Source organism: Athene noctua, chromosome 7, assembly GCF_965140245.1.
Source record: "Athene noctua chromosome 7, bAthNoc1.hap1.1, whole genome shotgun sequence".
Taxonomy (NCBI): Eukaryota; Metazoa; Chordata; class Aves; order Strigiformes; family Strigidae; genus Athene; species Athene noctua.
Window position 1 is genome coordinate 28209024 of NC_134043.1, and position 21418 is coordinate 28230441.

Here is a 21418-nt window from a genome sequence, read left to right on the forward strand (position 1 = left end):
TAAACTGATTTACATACAATGACTTCTTCATGTGAAATAAAATATCATCACCCAGGGCACAAAACTGTTGAAAGAAAAATCTGAATGATAGTAAATAATCTGGTCACTGAAATAAGAGTAGGGGAGGATAAAACCTTTAAATCAGACACTGTTGTCATATGAGGTGCAGGTACCAGCCTGTTTAACTCCTTACCTATATTTTTCTCTAGGCTTTTCCTCTTGGGTTTCTTATACAAAGGGCTAGCAATAGTAAATTTAGATCCCTTTGTTCCTGATGTGAAAGTATTAAGTACTTGGAATATTCTGAAGATAATGTAGTTTCCAGTTAGTATGCTAATACAGCGTTTAATACACTTACATACAAAAGCTGGTGACATAATCAATTGCAATGAAGCACCTTAACAGATAAAATTCTTTACTTATTTGCAAAGCCTAACACAACTGTCTGCTATATTCAGCTAAAACCATCTCATGACTAAAATCTTCACTAAAATCTTATCTAAAGGGACAAAGAGAAATGACTAATGGCAGGTGTGAGGCAGATGAGGAGAGATGTTTATTGATGATTGTACCATTTGTTAAATAGCTCCAGTCAACAACAACTCAAAAGAGGTTGCTAAAATGGCCTGTAATCAATACAATTCATATCAATCCACTTCCTAGGACAAGCATGAATACCACAGTTATTATCACAACTGACAGCCTTGACAGACTTAGCACAGAAGCAAGGATGAGATGACTACAGAGCTACCTCCGTATCTACTGTCTAGACTCAGGGTGGTGGCCACACCGCTACCAGGCGTGACACCTGGCTGCCACAAAGAGATGGGCTTTTTACAGCTTCTCATTTCCCACTGATAATTCCTCTGTAACAAACAAGTTTCTGTCCTTCCTTCCCCAGCACTCTCAGCAGAAATGCAGCAGGGCTTGGTTCCTCACACCTGGTTGAGCTACTGTGGAGGATGACGTGGGATAAGATCCAGTATTGATGATACCCAGATCTCCGTCCCTGTTCCAACTCACATCCCAAGGTCCTAGCCTGATATCAGCCCAGGAGCAATACAGTTGACCACAGCCATAACAACAGACATTGGAGAAAGTCAAAAGATCCTCAAACATGTGTCATTGTTTCAATACTCAGAGGAATCTTCTCTAATCATTAAATGGGCTGCACGCCAGAGGTTTTGCTTAACACCTTATCTTCACCTGTTCTCCAGCTTACACCTGACACATTGTAAGCATTTCAAACTACTGAAATAACTCAGACAGATTTGGCTAAACTTGAATTCACCTAACCATCTTTTCACGAAGAAACCCCAGAAAGTTAACACAAATGTGGATGGTTTAATGTACTGCTTTATCAAACAAATACCCTGGTAAATCCCTTTTTGCACTAGCCAGTACTCAGTTAATCTCAGGAAGCACGCCTTTTTTTTTCTTTTTTTTTGGGGGGGGGAGTGTGACAGATACAATCTTTTCATTTATAAACCCTAAATTTCTAATAACCAAACAGTAAAACTTCAGATCCTTGCAAACCAACTGAAAAATTAAGAAAATAAGTGAAGTTTGGATTCCCTAGACAAATTTTGGAAGGGCACTCTTCCCAAATATTAGTAAGGGATAAATTTACAAATTCAGTGTTCATGGCTGTGTGATTTATCCCTACAGGAAAGCACATCTTGCCCCAAAAATATCTTTCATCTTACTACAACAATCTTAAACACCATATCTTAAGTCTTACTATAACAAAAATACTGTGCTGAATATTGTTCTGTTGTAAACATTTAACAAACTGTTACATGTGACTTTATGTAAAGGTAATGTGCAATATTTTCATCAACTCAAACATACTGTCCACTAATCCTCAGTGATAGGAAAAAAAAAGCAGCGCCAAAGTTTTGCAAGGCATCATTTCTCTAAACTTGTTAGATTATTAAGCAAAGAAACAGTCCTTGTGAAACTAACAGAAATAGTTGTAGACCAGCTAGAAAAGCCCATTCAGAGAGAACAATAAATATCAAGAGCAGGCTGAACTGATCTCTGCAATTGTGTATGAGGAACTCGAGCAAACTGAACTGAGTACCACTTTCTGTGTATCAAATCCATGCAGAAAAATTGCCTATTGGATTCATAAATGCAGAGTATAAAAAAAGCACTGAAAACAATAAACATGGATATTTAAGTATTTATGCTATTCCTATTCAATAACCCTCCAGCATATTTAATAGAAATAATATCCTCTCTCTAGTTACCTTCTCCTCCGGGTTTGGCGCGTTGCCTTGGTCCTTTTGTTGAAGGCTGCCTTGATATTCCTGCAGGACTTTCACTCTAGCAAAAAAAAAAAAAAAAACAAACAAAAAAAACCAGCCCACAAATTTATATAATTGTATATAAAAAAATATATATTTATTTAATGCGTTGCTTTTTTTAATCAGTATGCATTATACATAAAAATACCCACAAAACTGATCCACACATAAGAATATGTCAAATGTTAAGAATATATCAAATGTATGTTCCTCAAAGTCTACAGATATTTATCCTGGATACATGCTAGGTATTTTCTTTTAAATGAATCTATATGATTAGATTTCACTATAGTAAAGACAAATTCCAAATGTCAAGTAAGACTATCCAATGCACAGCAGTCTTGTGAACCCTGTAGAGCATCTGTGATGCCACTTCTGGTCTTAAGATACAATGCTTAGCTACCAGGGAGCTACTGAAAGGAGTAAAATGCTAAATATCACCTATATGTTTCAGCTACATCAGATAACCCAGTTTAACCTTCTGCAAAGTCTTTAAATTTTAATTCCAAAATAGAAACAAAGACTAAAAAACTGTGCCAATAGACTTGCACAGTCCTTTACTCAAACAGCAACTTTCCTGGACAAAGACCCTGGACAAACTAAGAAACGGGTCCTGCCAGAAAGACCAGCAAACAAGCAATGGATGGTCTGAAGGTGCAACTGGCACAGGAGAAAGGATAAGAGTTCAAAAGTAGAAAATATTAAACTGGAAGAAAATTTAGGCCACTTGTGAGGACTCTGACCTTAGTCCAAAAGTGATTCAGACAGGCCAGGAAATGAAAGCAGGCAAGCACACACAAGAATCATTATGTTTTCTCTGGATACAGCTTGTACTGCCCAAAGTCAAGGACACATGACTGACAATACTTTCCGCAAAGGCACTATGTTACACAACGGTCATACATCCTTGGAAAGGAGCAAGTGAAATCATTAGGTCCCCTTGGCTGGAGGCTGGGAAAAAGACAAGCACAAGCAGCAGCTTCTCGTGAGATCAACATCGGTCCCCGGAGACAAGGCCACTGGGGCTGTGAGGTCCCTTGCATGCAAAGGAATAACAGAACCCATGCACAGGTAGTGCTTGAGGGGCTGAAGGCACCTACAGCACTTGCCCTACAAAAGGCTCAAAACAACATCCCAGCAAGAGCAGGCAGAGGGGCAGGTCCAAGAAAGTCACCACTACTACAGGTAGGGTATACTACAGATTTACTACTCACTCGACCTGAAGCACAGCTGGGGCTCAAATCACAGAATCACAGACTCATCTAGGTTGGAGAAGCCCTTGAAGATCCACCAGTCCAAGCATTAACCTCACACTGACCGTTCCCAACTCTACCAGATCCCTCAGTGCCGGGTCAACCCAACTCTTCGACCCCTCCAGGGATGGGGACTCCCCCCCTGCCCTGGGCAGCCCATTCCAACCCCCAACAACCCCTTCTGGGAAGAAATGCTTCCCAAGAGCCAGTCTGACCCTGCCCTGACGCAGCTTGAGGCCATTCCCTCTTGTCCTGTCACTTGTTCCTTGGTTCAAGAGACTCATCCCCCCTCTCTGCACCCTACTTTCAGGGAGCTGTAGAGGGCCATGAGGTCTCCCCTCAGCCTCCTCTTCTCCAGACTAAACCCCCCCAGTTCCCTCAGCCGCTCCCATCAGACCTGTGCTCCAGACCCTGCACCAGCTCCGTTGCCCTTCTCTGGACACACTCAAGTCATTCAATGGCCTTTTTGGAGTGAGGGGCCAAAAACTGAACCCAGTCATCGAGGGGCGGCCTCACCAGTGCCGAGTACAGGGGTAAGATCCCTTCCCTGTCCCTGCTGGCCATGCTACTGCTGACATAAGCCAGGATACCATTGGCCTTCTTGGCCACCTGGGCACACTGCTGGCCCCTGTTCAGCCAGCTGGCAGTCAACCCCCCCAGGTCCCTCTCTGACTGGCAGCTCTCCAGAAAAGGTGCAACATGTAACAGAGTACTCCTGCCAGCCCAATAAAACTCCTGAGTATGGGATCAGGTGGGAAGGAGGTAGTCCATACCCTTACACCAGTCTTGGCTAGCAGAAGGGGCAGACTTGGAAGTGGTGGACTTGGCAGTGTTAGGTTAATGGTTGGACTCGATCTTAAGGGTCTTTCCCATCCTAAAAGATTCTATGACTTCTGCTTTCATGTAGCCTAGAGGATGGGGCCAGCGATGGGATCTGGCCCACTATGTATGCACACAGGATTTCACACTTCTTACAGTACTGTACATACTGATACCAGTAGCTTCCAACAAGCCATTCATACTTCTAATAACTTTCCTGTCTTTTTGACCTAACTCCCTGATTTCATTAGATACATTTGTTGCTGAAAAGGAAGCAACCACCTCTGAACACAACAGAAGTAGTACAGGTGATTTACAGATTACCGTTTTATGTTTCTGTGCTCTCTCCCTATAATGCATCTCTGCATCTCATTCAAAATCCTGAAATATGTTCAGCACCTCAGAGGATTTCCTCCTTATCTGCTTTTTTGAAGTTTGTGTGAACTAACAGTCCACAAAGTTTGCATCAAGTTTTACTGTCAACCCTGCTGATAATGACTGTATCAATAACGTAAATGAGAATTACAAGTTCTTCCATTTCCATGCAAATGTTAACATTATATATTCCAATAACCTGCAGAAGAAAACTGTCAAGTTACACAATGCAAAATATTCATTTTCCATAATATCTTGCATATAGGACAACAGACCATACATGTTGTAATGGAAAATAACACAACAAGATGTTTAAAAATACAGGACACTAGTAAGTATTTTCACTCAAACTACTTTAGGTGACCATGCAAGAGAAATATCCCACCTCTACAGGCTTACAATGTACCCACTAGCGCTGGAGAGACAGCTACATGAAGGAGGGGAATGAAGTTTATGTGTCAGGAACAATAATGATGTTTGCTTTGAATGCAAATGTTGCTTTTTTATATGCTATAATGCACCACAAGCTCAAAAGAAGTTCCTGACAAACAAAGGAGAAATGCTTATTAACAACAATCACAGTATGCAAATAGTGATAAACTGAGAAGCTGAACCATTTGGAGGTGCTTTATAGGAAAGTAAGCAGTCTACGTAAGAGTCAGCTTCAACAGTTAGTTTAGGTCTTTTAGAAGCTACATGTCATTCACCTCCATGATTGTAATATAACGTGCACGCTCAGAATTTCAGGTATTCAGTCAGCCAGGAGAAAGCCCTACATCCAACGCTTCATAAAAATCTAGCTGAATGGTTGGTACATGGCCCTGCTTTGACATAAACTAGTTTTGACTTTATACTATCTTCACTGGATTATTACAGTTATTATTGGACCCACAACCAGAGCTACCAATATTTTTGTTTCACTCTTTAGGAAATAGTGGCATGTTATAAAGAAAAACAGACAGAAGTCCAAAAAGCATAGCTAATATTCAAGTGGTTAATCTTAATACTAGTTCATCATAATTACTACCATCTCTCACAGCCACAACATTACACAAGGAGCAAAAAAACCCCTCACATACCATCACAGTCTGGCTCTATGGGCCCACAGGCCACATCTGGTACACTCAACTTCAGCAGCTCTTTGGGTGATGTAATTATTAGCACAGGTGGGGAAGGACTTGAGAATAGGTGCTGAGGCTTCTGGAGGAGTGGATTTAGTCATTTATTTATGTCAGGTAGTGACTACAAACACTGCTTAACATTTTTGTAGAGCCACATGTGCACACTGGCAACAGGTGCAAAGTAAAAGTTAAAATTTAATCACTATGGTAGCACACAAAAACATAAATCCCACAATATTTATGATTTGAGTCTTTCCAAAGGGAGATAAAATAGGTCATTCTTCTTACAAATTCAGAGGCTCCAAGACTTTGAAAAGCTGTCACTGGAGCCATTAAAAAGAAATCTTACACTTCATTTCACACCATCCTGGAAAAAACATATTAAAGTAAAAGCCTAGATGGATCCACTTTCCAGTTTTGAGTAATTACATTTCTATTTGGAGAGGATACAGCAGCCTGCTGCAAACCATCCAGTCTGCTTCTCTGTCCTCATTATTAACCTTTAAATAGGTTGACTTTAGTTTTAAGACATAAGAAAACAATTATTTCTAATGTTTCAGCAGGTCAAGAAGAAGAATATGCTTTGAAAAGACATCCTGCCAAACTGTTAATTCTTCTTCCTTCCCATGCTACAACCAACCTCTACATTCATGAAAGGATGTCATGACCAGTTTCTATCAGTGACTTGTTTACTGCTCTCATAACTAGTTCTGTCTATGCTTACATACATCTCCTCTAGCCACGGCCACTCCATGCATCAACAGTCCAAGGAAGAAAAAACACTCCCACCCAAACAAAGCAGGAGCACAATCATTATATAAATCAGCCACTCTGATTTTTCCCCTCTAATTCATCAGATTTACTGACAGTTCACTAATAATAACAACCAACAATTAAGTCTGTGAACAGAAATCTAATTCAACCAACCCTCCATGATACTTTTCTTCTATTCAGATCCACAGTGCCAGAAGGCGTATTTGCATGTATACTGTCAACAGTGTGTGCATATAAGTTTTATATAAATACAAACACATATATAAATACATTTTTAAATTCTGTGCAACAGACTATTCCTCAACAAATAAATACAGCTCATTTTTAATGCTTTTACTGAAAGCTATGTATCTCTCAAAAGCTTTCTTTGCTCTCTCCCTCAAATTGTCAGTATTTCCAATATTTATTCCTAAAATGGTTATCATGATTAATAGGCAGAATTTATTAGTGTGCAACAGCAACAAGGAAAGATCTCTACTTGCTAAGGTCAATTTGATTGCTGTGGAGGTAAAACTTAAGAAAATATCAAACAATTGTCTTTGCCTCAAATGAAAGTTCACAAGATTGTGTTCTGTTGGTGTCAGCTTATGCTAATCAAAACCTTTCAAACACAAAAAGAACTATTAGATAAATCCTACTTTTTAAAATATAAGTTTTAACGAGCAGGTTTCCATAGAACAATTCTCGCTGCTGCTTCTAGGGCAGTTATGTCTTATTTTCATTCAGTAGTTGTTTCAGTATAGTCAAGATGAGCTCCAACAGAAATAGAAGTTCATTAGATAGGAGTTAGAGGCTGATTCAAGTGACCAGTTCCAGAGCAATATAGTTTGCAGGGCAAAAATAAAAGTCATTATAGAAGTGGCCAAAAGTGACAGGATATTACAAAAAGCCTTAGCCAAGAGTTTCAGCAGCCATCTGTAAAATGGAAGAGACTTCTCCAATGTGTTTGGCCTCAGGGGTAAATGACATACCTGTTCTGCAGTCACTTTCACATAAACAGCACCATATGCTCAGAAGCTCTATGACCTGAATCACCTCTTGTCAAAGTTATCTTCGTTATTTAGAGTTCAACAAGTTATGCTGTGAAGTGTCTGTTTCAAACAAGACTTTTTCATGAGATGGACTGAGAGCTAATAGAATAAACTCAACTTGCTCTGATCACAAACAGGGTGCTATGCAACAGCTAGCCTTGAAGCAGCAAGTAGTCTTCTGATTGCCATGTGTTAGCCAAATGTCTCTTCTTAATTCCTACTTACACTTGTTTTCTTTTAGTTCCAGAAAATTATAGATACCCATGTGATCACTACTATATACAGAGTTTCTTTAGGACCAGAAAATTAAATTAAAAAAAAAAAGTCAACCTGTCAAAATTTAAGTAGCATCTTAACGCTGACCTCTAACAATTAGCAGCAAGAAAAATTATGACTTGTATGAACACAGATAGAATCTCATCAAGACTCCTAATCTCACAGGAGCAAAGCCAGGAACTAAACTAAAGTGATAGCTTTGTTGTACATGTTAAATATGAAAAACAAAAATCTAAATGAATTTGTTCTCTAAAGTAAATGCAGCATAAAAGCCATTCAGCCTGAAATTCTGTGGACATCTCAAGTGAAATAAAAGTTCCCATTTCCTCATTTTTTTCCCTGATTGTTTCCACGTTCTTATGCTGTCAAGAAGTGTGTCTGAAGAAGGGACCCAATTCAAATACAGAGGAAGCAAGACAGAAGTCAAGTGGAAGACAAAGAGCCCACTACAACGTGAAGCCATGTAAGACTAGGCTTGGAAGGAAAAAGAAGCTATGGCTAGGAGTGTGAGGATAAAGGAGCCTGGGTAAGTTGGTAAATGAGCGCAACAGGAACAAACAAGAAAGGAAGAGGAGGTTAATCCTTAGGGCAGAAAAGAGTGGGTAACAGCCACTGCTTGAGAGGGGCTGCTTCACATTGTTTCACTTGTATTTACAAAAAGCTAAAGACAGATGCTGAAAATTTATTAATTATGCAGCAGAGACTACAAAATATAATTCAATACTCTTCATGTGCATAAAGACAGAAATTGTTTCCCTTCTTTTTTAATACACTTGCTTCACTGCCATGTGACTTAAATGGAGCTACACTATTTTAAATCAGGGTAAATCCGTGGAAATAAAGGCATTACCCTGCTGTGAAACTACTGTGAGGACAGGAAGATCAACCACAGTCCATTAGATGCACTTTCCCATTATTTCATTCTGGAATTTCCTCTAAATCACTTTGTGCAACTATCTTAGCTCTCCAGCTCTAAAAATTCATTGGGAACATTTTCGTTTCATTTCTTGTCTTTCACAGTCTTAAGATGATGACTATTTGTCATACACTGGTCTAAGGTGTGTGTTTTCATCACCTAAAACCTAACCAGCATCTACTGTTACGCAAGCAAGTAGAGGAAAGCTTGTCATCTAGATTTAAGGTAAAAAACCCACATGCCTTGGAATCACTCCCAAAAGCACTTAAGACAGGAAATGAAACTTTACTGCCCCAGTGTATTATTGTGGTGCCCAAGAGCACTACGATAGTTTGGGATGAGGCTCAGAATTTCCATTAGAGACCCAATTTGCAGGAAGTTTAACTTGGCCATGAACATTTGCTTCAGGCTAAAAACTATTTTATAACTCTCCCTCCAAGTGCCAATAATTTAAAAAGTTTGGTTGGATTTCAGTCAAAGAATAGCTATAAATTTGTCATCTCAAGTAGAAGACACGATGATGTCAGTGCCCCATAGACTCTCAACAGAGACTCCTGCTAGACTTGGGATCCTGCCTGTTTTTTTCTAGCCTTAAGCTGCTTTAGGTTAATTTATTGAAGGCTCACTCTTTAAACATTTAGCCATAATTCCACAAATTGCTTCAGGTCATCAAGAAGCAGCAGATGCAGACACAATAGTACCACAAGCAACAGCTACTGTTCAGAGGCAATCGGTGAGTTGCTATTCTGCCCTACCATTATCCAGCTGCAAAACATGGGCCCAGAAACAACACTGGACTCATCTGCTTTCCAAAACAGTAACTTCTGTTAGCGTACTGAAAAAAAACCCCAACAACCTAACAGCTTTCCAGGAAAGATTCAGAGGAATAAGCAGAAAATTCTGAACAAATATTTCTCCTGAAGTACCCAACGTATGAATACACAGAAATAAAATCTAGAAAATTAAATAAACTAAGTAAATGGTTTTTTGTCCAAGCTCAGAGAAATTTAAAAAAAAACACCCACACCAAAAACACCAAACAACCAGACAAGTTTCTATTTTATAGCCCTAGAACTTGTCAGCTACCTACCTTTCAATCCTACATTCTTTTCATGCAGACTCCCACATCATTCTAAATGCAACGCTTTCAATATTCACCTTCCCAGATCTTCTATACTACTAACCTCATTATCTGGCTGGCACTTGCTGTCTTTTGTTGGCCTCTGTATTTTTCTAAGCATGGATTCCTCAGCATCTGTGGACTGAAAATAAATTAATTGCTTTAAATTCAGTGTGCTGAGAAGTGAGCTAGTTACCTGAATAATGTGAAAGGGGAAAGGAGCACAGAGTTGAACTGAGCACATTACAACATGCACCCATCTACCTTATCCATTTACCTGCCCCCTTTACTTTGTCTCCTCCAAACAGGTGACTAACTGAACAAAATCAACACTTAAATACTGTTCTCTCTGAGTAATATCAGGAAGGCAAGAATCCTTAAGGCCAGCAGACACGTACTGACAGAAGTGCTTTCTCACATCTAACAAAATTAAACTACCCCTTAACAGAAGCATCTCTGACATCCATTAATCCCACATTTATACCATGAACAATCATGTAACAGAACAGAAAATGAGAATAGGAAATATTTAGAGGAGGAAGAGAGAAGATAAAAAAAAACAGTAAAAAGAAAGGCAATGAACAGACGTCTCTTAAGGCAGTTCAGGCCTTACTCTGAGAAGGCCTGAAGTATGGAGAAACAGTGGATCTGTTCATTTTCAAAGATGCAACCTGATGTGGGGAGTCCACTGTAAATAGAGCACCATTTCAAGAGGAAAATGATTTGACCTAGATGGGCTTCCCAACTGTTCTTTCAAGGAAAAAAAAAAAAAAAAGAAAAACCCTAGCTGGAAGTCAGCAGCTTAATCTATAAAGCCAGAAAAAAACTACAGATGTACAAGTCCATCCTGTGTGTCCTGCTATAGAAGATGTAAACTTGAGAGATATTAATGACTACTTATGGTCCAAAGGAAATCTCTTCAGCCCCATTTTCCCGAAAAGCTGGCTCTAGCTGCAACAACAGCACACATTACTGGGAAGACACATGAAGATAGAATTACACAGTTCCAATGGTCACCGTCACCTCTCTCTGCCAAACTTAATCTAACGTGATTGGAATTCAGACACACATAGCTCAGAACAGATTAGATGTTCAGGAAGCACAGTCAGATGAGTCTGGTGGCTCAAGATGTTTCGTGAAGTTACACATATGGCCTCAGTCACACTCTTACCAGATCAAATCCACACCTTCACTTCATGAGAGTAACTGCCGTTAAAGAAAGTACTTAATTGTTAAACGAGCAGAAACACAAACATGCAAGGTCCTTAGAAGAAAACTTCAGTCCTACCACAGCATGCAAAAAATTATTTTCTGAAATGAGATTTAAATTACCTTTTTCTCTGCTTTATCCTTTCCATGTTCTCTTAAGTGCTCCCCATCTTTTTCTCTGTCCCTTTGTCTATCTCTTTCCCGATCTTTTCCTCTGTCTTTCTCTCGTTCTCTGTCCCTAGCCTTATCTTTGTCTCTTCCTTTCAGTCTGTCCCTTTCTCTTCCTCCTTCATTTTTTTTCTCTCTTTCCTGTCCTTTATCATGCTCAAGATAATCTTCTCGTTCTAGGTCTCCTTTTCCTTTGTTTTTTTCTTTTTCTCTTCCTTGCTTGGTTGTTATGCTTTTGTTTCTTTCCCTTTCTCGTTTTTCTCCTTCCTTAAAGGCGTCTTTTTCAGGGTCTTTGTGCCTGTCTTCATTATCCTTCTGTTTATCACTTTCCTTTTCTCTTTTTTTGCTCTCTTTCAAATCTCCTTTGGGTTTTCTGTCTCTGCTTGAGCTTCTGTCTTTAATTTCAGTGTCTCCTCTACCCTAAAATGCAAGTGAAAACTAAAAATTATTTCCAATACAAGGCAACCCTATCACACAGTTACTTTACACAGACAAAACTGCACGGTAAAAAAGCCCCAAACAAACAAATCATAAAAAGCGTTGGCCCCTGTACCCCACAAAAGTTGCAAATGCCTACCTCCTTATGGCTTCTGTGTTCTTCTGTTTTGGATTCTCTGCTTTCTTTATCTTGAGATTTAGAGGAGGGAGGTTTCCCTTTAGCATCAACTCTTTCCCCAGCTAAGATCCTTTTTACAGCAGAATCACTGGACAGCTGCAAGGAATAGAAAAACATCATTGAATCAAGTAAGTTATTTTACGAAATGTCTCCTTTATTCCTAACTCTGTAATCAACATGTCTTGGGTTGGGTTTTTCATTGGGGTTTGTTGTTTTTTATAAATAAAGCTCTTACTTCTGCTCTTTTGGAAACATTCTTTCACAGGAGTAACAATGCTCTTACATCAAATACCTCCTTGTAATAATTTGATTTTATTTAAGAGGTAACCGAATATATAGTGCTTTTAATGTATTATAGTATAATAGCAGTTCTTATTGTAACAACTTAAATATTTTTCAAAACAGTAGAGTAAATGACTGTCAAATCGTTATATCATGATGGCTAGATTGGTTAAAACACCCTTAAAACCACATTCTGTTGTATTTATATCCACTCTTACGCCACTCCGCTTTCACCTAATACTTGCTTAAACAGCAATAGTCACTAAAGAAAACTACATTAAGAATTACTTCCAAAAAGCTGCAGTTATACTGTTTAAAAAACTTCTGTACCTAGTTCATTTGTTAAGATAACAAGCAATTATTAATTAGATAATTTAGACAGCAAGTTAACATCATGTCCAAGTGCCAAAGAGTTTTACTACATTAACAGAAAAAGGAAAAAATCATCACATTGCCAGGGAAATATTCTTCCTGAAACAGGAATGGCTTTTAGATCACTAAAACTGCTATTGCCCTGGGGGTTGACTCCTGATTCTTGGTTTGTAAATACAAAAGTATGAATGTTTGTGGTTTTTCACATTTAGACACAAACTTCTGCACATTAGCAACATTTGCCTGAACTACATAGTTCCAAGCAGTGTGCTCAGCTCAGCACTACAAGTAAGTACGTACCAAGCTAGAGAATGAAGGAAATCTTTTCCACAATGCACATCAAGCTTGTATTTCACAATAAAAGCCAAGGCACTAATTATCTTAGCTAAAATGGGTGGACTACATCCTCTGGGTATTAAATCTCACCACAACATTCTTCAAAGCTGTTCCATCAAGCACATTTTCAAACTCATCCAGTCTCTGTGGATATGTTTATCAACTTTGCCCCTTCCTGCTCTCAAGCAACTCATAGGGAAGAAACTCAAAGCACTCAGCTAATTGAAACAAAATTATGATTAGATTATCAAAGATAATCCAAACTAAATTTGCAGACAGCCTCCAAACACTGTAGTATTTCATAGTTAAATATACACAATTTCTTCACCCTCATTAATTCAACAGTTTTCGACAATACCTTTGGATTTCCAAAATCTCTGTAACACCTATAAGCAAAGAATCCCCATAACTTTTAATGACACATTTATTTTAAGAATGCAACATTATTTTAAGAACTGCCCCTGCAGTTATTTTTAACAGGTTATCAAATTTCTCCTTTGCTGCATTTCCATATGCAAAAAAGCAAAAATAATAAATAAAAAAAGGTAGCACATTGGAAAATTACTTTTATAATAAGAGATTTGACTAAAATTTTGAAGGAAAGTCAAAAGCAGCAGCATCAGGTCATATAATTCAGGTGTCTGATGTGTCTCAACCCAAAAGTTTTAAAAGTTCTGAAGCTTCATATTTGTCTTCAAATCAAATAGATGTTATTAAATGACCAATGAATAAGGTGAGAAATAAAAATGAGTATACATTAAAAGCACTAAAATACCCAGAACATATTTGCATGGGGACCTGGCTTAAACTCTGCTAAGGATCATATACTATTTCTGTTGTTGTTGTTACTATTATTTTAAGTAGTGATCCAATGTTTATCTTCTGTAATAAAAAATAGCAGATAAGTGTTAATAATGTCTGTTGCAAATGAGTTCTGATAATATATCACCATGTGTATAAAATATATATGTGATATCGTACCTTATTTAAGCAACACTTCCCAATTGCTTGAAGAAATTCATTGGTTTTTTCTGGTTCATGTCCAGCCACAACACGCGCTGGTTTTACTGACAGTGGCTCCCCTGTTACCATTACAACAGCATCAATTGCCTTCTGAAGGAAGCTTATTTTGGCATCTTTATCCTGGTAAAAGAGCAATTAAGAAATAATACTGAGACTCCAAAATAATTCCACACACCACCTAAAGACTAGAAAAACTCTGATGGAAGGAATAGTTGCAGAAAGCATTTGTACAACAAGAGCAGCACGTGGTTTGTAAGGTCGGCAAAGAGGGCTGCTCCTGATTTATACAGCTATTTATTTCTGATTAAGAAATCACAGCTTTGATAATGGATGAACATTGAACTGGAATGACTAAAGAGAAAGTATAACTTTGCCTTTTTAGTATGCTGATCATTTAGCTCCAGTGCATTTTAAGACTGCTATAGGACCCTTCGCATTCTATTTTCAAGCATTACATGTTAAAGAAGATAAAAGTTTTGTTTAAGAAATTATGGCAAATATTACCAAAGGAATCACTAAAGAGTTCTAAAAAGACTGTTACAGCAGATATTGCTCAGAAGGACAGTTCTTGTCCTGATTAATTTTCAGCAGAGAAGTCCCAAATTAATAGGACTAATGTGAGTCTAAACTGAGATTTACATGCTTGTACACACACTTTACAAATCAGACTTAACAGTGAGTAAAGAAAACATATGAAAGACGCTGGGAGAGGAATACAGGCACATATTTTTATCTCCACAATGACCAGATGTGTTTTAGTTTTATAATTATACTTTACAAACAACTTTCCCCAAGTGCCCTTCAGTAAAGACGATGTCTTTTAGTGATTATGCAAAATCATAAGAAAAAAAAAATAAAGACAATATAAACAAACCCCCACCAAGGGAAATTTTATTGGAGGGTTCCTGGCTCAGAGAATGAAATCATGGTGTGAAGTCTCTACAGCTGCAAAATACTCAGGGGGAAAAAGAAGGTTTTTATTAATAAAACATAATAAAACTCAAGGAATATTCACCAGGTCCAGCACAGAAGTCTACTCACTCATCCTTTACAGTCACGAGTGGAGATAAAGTATTTTACTAGCCTGTTAAAAAGTAAACCCATGTGAGAAGAACTTTCTATGTGTGTTTTAATAGGCTTCAGTTCAAAAGGGTATGAACTACCACATTCAAACTGATAAGTGAAAAGCAGACCACTGCCATTTCAGTTGGTTCAGAAAAGTAACTGGATAATGACAACCGTAAGACACCTGATTTTGCACTGCACTTACTGTCTGAATATCTCAGGTGACCTGGTTCAAATCAACGGATGTACCAATACAGAGGAAAGCCATAGAAGATGGTATTTCCTCTGCTGAGCAAGGACAACACTCTCTACAGGCCATGTGGGTAGCACTACCCACTCCTGGGGCACTGGAGCTTAACAGAGCTGTTCATGTGGTATCTCAATCCCCAGAGCCCCTCTCCATTAACAAGAGCTGGGTTCTGCTGCAAGCACATGCATGATAGCTATAGGCGTGGGAAGACAGTCTCCAGAGTCAGGGTACTTTCCATCTTCAGTTCTTCCAAACAGATTAAAACAAACAACTACCACATAGCTGGGATTTTCAGATTGTCTCCATTAACATCAGGAGCACTTCGCCCTCACCAGTGCTCCCTGCATTCAAAAATAAAAAAAGGGAAAGAAGGAAATACTGCAATTCCCTTTATTAAAATAGTTATCCGTCCTTCCAAGGACATATGCAATCTATTAATTTTGGGAAGGAGACAGGACACTATTCTAAACCAAACATTTTCAAATTAAGATATAAGAATTCCTCCTACGTCTTCATCATTTTCAGCAGTTACATTATCAGTGTGTTCTGTCCATGTAAAAAATCCTTATCAACCCAATGATAAATCTACAGCTCCCACCTGCATCACCAAATAAAATGCTATCAAAGTAGAAACAAACATCTGAAACAGTGCTGAGAGTTAAGAAAATATTTTTTATTGTGTAGTTCAAAAAGAGGTATCTCCCCTGTTTCAAGTGGTAGGACTTTTATATATATAAAGACTTTTTGTGTCTGCATATATATATATATGAAGCTGATGTGAAAGGTTAAAGGAACAAGCCTGATATCCTATCTTTCCATTTAAAAGAGAACAACTTTTTACTAGACCCAATAGGATGAACCTTTCTGATAAACATGCAGACAGCTGGTAAAAGAAGTGTTTTTGTTTCAGAGAAGTCCCAACAATTAAGGAATCCTCACGCTTTAAACCCTCCTTACATCTCTCTCCAATTGATTGCTCTGACTGTACATGCCTGAAACAAATTGGAACTCTGTGATGTCCCCATGCCTGCTCTGCAGGCCAGATTTGGCTGTGGGATGCTCCCAGCCTGCTTCCCGCATCTTTCTATGCAGGAGGAGGGGACCAGCGATCCAAGCAGAATGGATTCCAATGGATTCCACCTCTCCCAACACTGGAGACATTAAAGGTAGCACAGAAAAAACGGTGGGTACTTCAGGACCCCACGATGTTCAGGCGGGAGAGGTGAGTTGAAACTAGAAACAAAGACAGTTGCTGCACATATGTGTGCATAATGCTGCGTAGCATGGAAAGGGATGTCCAGACCAGGAGTCAGCCCCATCTGCCACAAAGGACAGACCACCAGCTTTGGGCTTTCCTAATTTCAGACTATGCAGCCTGTGACCTGCAACAGCACAGCACAGCCAGCTTGCAAAGAGCACCTCTCATTTTTTCCCAGCCCACAGCGAGCACACCACGGGTTACAGCACTGGGAACATTTCATAGTGGGTACAAACCTTTTCTTTTTTCTGAAAGCATCCTGCCTGCTCCAAGTCTGTGCATCTACTGACAGACCCTCACACGAGAGGAGTGTTGTTCCCTAGTGTTAGATAAAGCAGATCACCCTCACATAGAAACATATACAGTTACTCACAACACGGACTCCGGCTGCTGCTCTCAGGCTCTAGCTCTCCGTGGGTAGTTTTGGACTCTGCATAAAGATTATTCTCCTGATTTTCTAAAAGTCCAGCAGAAATCACAGCAAGGAAGAATCCTGTGAGAGCCAAGTCTTTCCCCTGACCAGTGTTTTGAAAAGAGGAACACCAGCTAAAGACATTTTCCCCCACACTACAACATTTTGATCTCCTCTGTCTGAGCTTTTGAAGTTTTTTGAAGAAATTCTCAGAGAGGTACTCAAAATTGGTGCAACTTCACAGCTATCACAGTATGTAGATACAAAGACTTTATCTGTTAGTTGTTAGGAAATCTGCTTTTTCAATCCACAGATAAAATGCACGGTGCTCTCCCAAGAAGAGGCAGCATGTGCTAAGCTGCTCTTCGTCACAGAGCCTACTGACAAGCTTCAACAGGAAGAGTATCAACAAAAACAACAATCCGTGGTATAATTAACTTAGATTTTAGTTATCCTGACAACAATAAGAACAGTCACAGAAATAAATGTACATACCAGACCAATAATTAGCTGCAAGAAGTGCACGGAACATCCATGCAATCAGCTGTAGGATGACAAGCCAGGCTCATAGACCTCACACTTTCAGTTGCTATGTTAAACAATCACCAAGGGATGTAGCTATCTAACTAGCAACTTACAAAACTGCATTATTTGCCATGCGTAAGTGACCAAAGTTTCCAATTGAGACAGTACTTGGAGAAGTCAGCATCAGCTCAGCAAAGAGGCAGACAGTAGAAAAGCAGCAAATGTAGACTAAAGTCACCCTTGTACTTAAGAAAAGCAGTTTTCAGTAATAACATTAACCTTCTCTTTCAGTAATTAGCCGTTTGTATACTGTAATAAACCTACTGTGGAATGCATATACTAGACGAATACCTCAGAAGTCCTGGAGTATTAAGCAAGAATATTTACTGTATATATGTATACAGTAAATATATATATATACACATATGTGTGTATACAGACATATATAAAGCAATAAATATAAACCCCAACATTTTATTGAGAGACCACAAGACTCTAAAAAGCTGTATGTGGATTTCTAGTGTTGGTGATTTATTACCAACACCTAACTACTTCAAGGCAATCTCACTACACGAGGGTTTTCATCTGTAATACAACAGTATTTTGGAAACCCAGATCTGGTCATAGATTAACCCTCACTGTTTTGAAATCTATACAGAAATAGTTGTTTACACATGGCAGCTTGTTTTTGTCACATCGTCAGATGCAATCTATACCCATTCACTTCATGCATTGTACAGTATAACCAACAGGCAATAGCTTCTACAATTTCTTCACAAAACTAAAGATAGGTACTTGATATTGAACACCGAAATGACCAAAAGTGCTTTGTAGCAAGTTTCACAGAATACTAATATTAAAGCTAAATAAATAAGGAAACTTCATACCCACCTTAACATTATCTGATTTCAATTCAAAATCTGTGTAAAGTCCTTTCATAAAACCCGTCACTCTAATTACCTTCAAAACAGAAGCAAAGGAGTAAGTTAAGAATACTTGAAGGCCTCTGTTCAATAAAGCTTGTGCAGCAACAGGAAATACATTATTTGTTTTCAGAGGTGATACCTTGTTTAGAACTATTTCTAGAGCAGGTTCAGAGGTCTGCTGTGTCTCTGAACATGCTCTGGAACAACGAGACTTAATCCTTGCTTACGGCTCAGGCCTCCCTTTCTATTTAATTCCATATTTAACCTTGATGGTTGGTGAATCTGGAAGATTCACACGGTAAACACCAGCATATGCATTTTAAACATAGATCTGCATTGTTTCCTTATTGACTACAGGTATAACACATATTATATATCATTATATATAAAATTATATATCATTACATATTTAAAAGCAGCAGCTCAGTGAATGCAAAAATTAAGACTTTTTCTTTTTTTTAAATGGGAGGTGGAAAAACAACCTACTAGCACGTTTCATAAAAGATCAAATGCACTGCAGACTGAGGAAGAGTGAACCCCTCATCTCGTCTTCACCACCACCAGCAACCCAGAAACCCTTGAGATTTACTCGCTACTCGGAGCATAACCCTCCGCAGCAGTGACCTGCGTGTGCCACCCAGCCCTCTGCAGGCCCCGGCTAAGGTGCCGAGGTCCGCGGGTGTCCCCCCGACAGAGCCCCCCCTCAGCCCCACGCCTGTGGGACCCCCGCCCTGACCCCCCCCCCGCGGCAGACACACCCCCGCCCGCCAGGGGGCGGCCGAGCCCGCAGGGAGGCCCTGTTGCCTAGCAACAGCGGAGCGGGCCCGCAGGCCGGTTCCCGGCCCACCTCGGTGATCACGTCGTGCAGGTAGCGGAAGGGCGGCTTACTCAGCAGCCGGTCCGTCAGCGGCGGCTTGCGGATCACTCGGCCTAACGACTCCTGCGTCCGCCGCACCACTGCCTCGTTCATAGCGGCGGCGGCGGGACGGCGCCGGCGCCGCCGCCGCCACCGGCGGCTCCGAGCACTCCCGGCCTGCCCCGCGGCCCAGGGCGCCTCACTGCGCAAGCGCAATGCCGGGGCAGGCGGTTGCTATGCTCAACGCGGCCCTAGCAACCGGCCCGCGGCCTGCTTGGGCCCTGCCCGTCCCCGCCCTGGGCCTGAGGGAAGGAGTCCCTGGAACCAGCCCCGACGCCTCTTGTCCCGCAGAACTAGTCACACCCCAGTTCCTTGTTTAATAATCAGCAAATAAACCGTGCTCAGAAGCTTCAATTGTATCTTGTGGTGGTTTCTTCTTAAATTGTCCTTGAAGTAAAGAAGTAAGAGGGATGGATGGGAGAGCAGCAAGTAACGTCAGGATTGCCTGATTCTGCATCACACTATCTAGCAAAGCCAGGACACTGCCATTAAGAGCACAGGACCCCCTGCACCACCTTTGTCTCCTGCAGTCCCACTGCCACCAGGCAGCGTACTGCACCCTCCCTGCAACCCGCTTTGTCCTCACCCCATTGCAGCCTTCATCAACAAGCAAAAACCTGGCTGTACCCCAGACTCCACATTGTTTCCAGTCTCCCTGACCAGGTTTGGGAACCTGAGAAAGAAAATCCTGCTCTTCTGCTCAGCCAGTCATGACCGCTAACGTTTGAAAGCTAAACTTCAACAGGACTGCGTGGGGGCTATGCAGCTGTGCTTCAATTTACAGCTCCAACTTGCCTGCCTAGCTAAACAATTTTGGAAGAATGAGTGAGATTTGGGAACAAAAAGAGAGACTTTACAAAGCAAATTTGTCTGGTTTAGGCACGGAAGGAGGTTACTTTTTCAGCAGAGGAAGGGAAGTGGATGGCTTCCACACTGACTGGGTAAACACACCTGGGCTCCTGAGAGCCAGTGGGTGCAGGGAAGTGATTTCTGCCTTCCCCTAGCCCACCATGCTGGTGGGCTGATGAGGTTCCCAGACAGGCTGTGACTACAGGATCTGGTGAGCCTGGGAAGAAGGGAAGGTGTTGACAGCTTCTACATCCAAGGGCATCAGAAAAAGTCTCAGAGGAAACAAGAAGACTGGGAAGAAGCTGCTCTGGGAAAGAGGGTTGTTTGTTTTGGAATTGTGCGGTTTATCTGGATTTCTGCCACCAGCTCTCTACAAAGCATCTGAGATGCCTGAGAAGGAATCTCAGGGGTTTTGTTACATTTGGCCTTTGGCATGCTCATTTTGCTGAAGAGGTAGTACCCAGAGGAAGCACAGCTCAATTCAACAGAAGAACTAAAAGCTAACAACCCACAAAGTCTCCACAAATCCCTGTGGAGCTAAAGGGAGGCACTAGAACTGAAAGAAGTACCCTAAGACCATAAAACAGAGAGCTTTAAGTTTAGTCTGGAGACCTAGCCTTTTTGAGGACCTTGGACTAGAATTGTTCACAGACAGGCAAGCTGAGGCTAATCTGCCTGAAAATGTCAGTAGGAAATTCAGCTAACCACACAACATCAATAAGAGACAAAGCAGCGTACCGAATGGTTCAAGAAAAGATTCACAGATCTCCAACATAAATCTCCCACATGTGCCAAAGCCATCCTAACACCAAAAGGGTGGCACAATTCAGAGCACTTCACCACCATCACAAGCAGGAATAGATGTCAACACACACTGGCTTTTCCTCCAAGCTTTGCTGCCTCCCAGAGGAACGGACTGACCTTTTCAGCCACTTGTTTGACTTAATACAGCAGAACTTCTTGGCAGAAATAGGCTGGAAAGCAGCAAGACACCACCATGGTTCATACATATTGCTGACCAAATATTCAAGGCCCAGCAGTGGGAATGTAAAGCTCCCTATCTCTGTTTCTTTTTACATATCACAAACAGCAGGATACTATCTCCAGTCTCAAATAACTTTATGAACTCAGTAGCTTATGCACACACATATGCAGTTTCCAACCCCTATCAGCTGAGCTACCAAATGCTGCTGTAAAATATAGATGCAGCTTGACAA

The 21418-nt window shown here is 40.3% G+C and overlaps 1 protein-coding gene across 3 annotated transcripts in view; it reads right to left on the reverse strand.

Annotated features, from left to right (window-relative positions):
* Nucleotides 1-19473, reverse strand: part of TRAF3IP1 (TRAF3 interacting protein 1) — a 45679-nt gene extending 26206 nt beyond the window's left edge. Inside the window, exons 1-7 of one of the 3 annotated variants that reach the window (XM_074911143.1) lie at nucleotides 19284-19473; nucleotides 18402-18470; nucleotides 13959-14120; nucleotides 11949-12083; nucleotides 11327-11791; nucleotides 10059-10136; nucleotides 2253-2328 (exon numbers count right to left, since the gene is read on the reverse strand). In XM_074911143.1, the coding sequence (XP_074767244.1) occupies nucleotides 2253-2328; nucleotides 10059-10136; nucleotides 11327-11791; nucleotides 11949-12083; nucleotides 13959-14120; nucleotides 18402-18470; nucleotides 19284-19406 (1108 nt within the window). In that variant the 5' untranslated portion in view covers nucleotides 19407-19473. The remainder of the gene's footprint in view (nucleotides 1-2252; nucleotides 2329-10058; nucleotides 10137-11326; nucleotides 11792-11948; nucleotides 12084-13958; nucleotides 14121-18401; nucleotides 18471-19283) is intronic. The other 2 variants (XM_074911145.1, XM_074911144.1) reach the window with 2 other exon arrangements.
* Between the last annotated feature and the right edge of the window lie 1945 nt (nucleotides 19474-21418).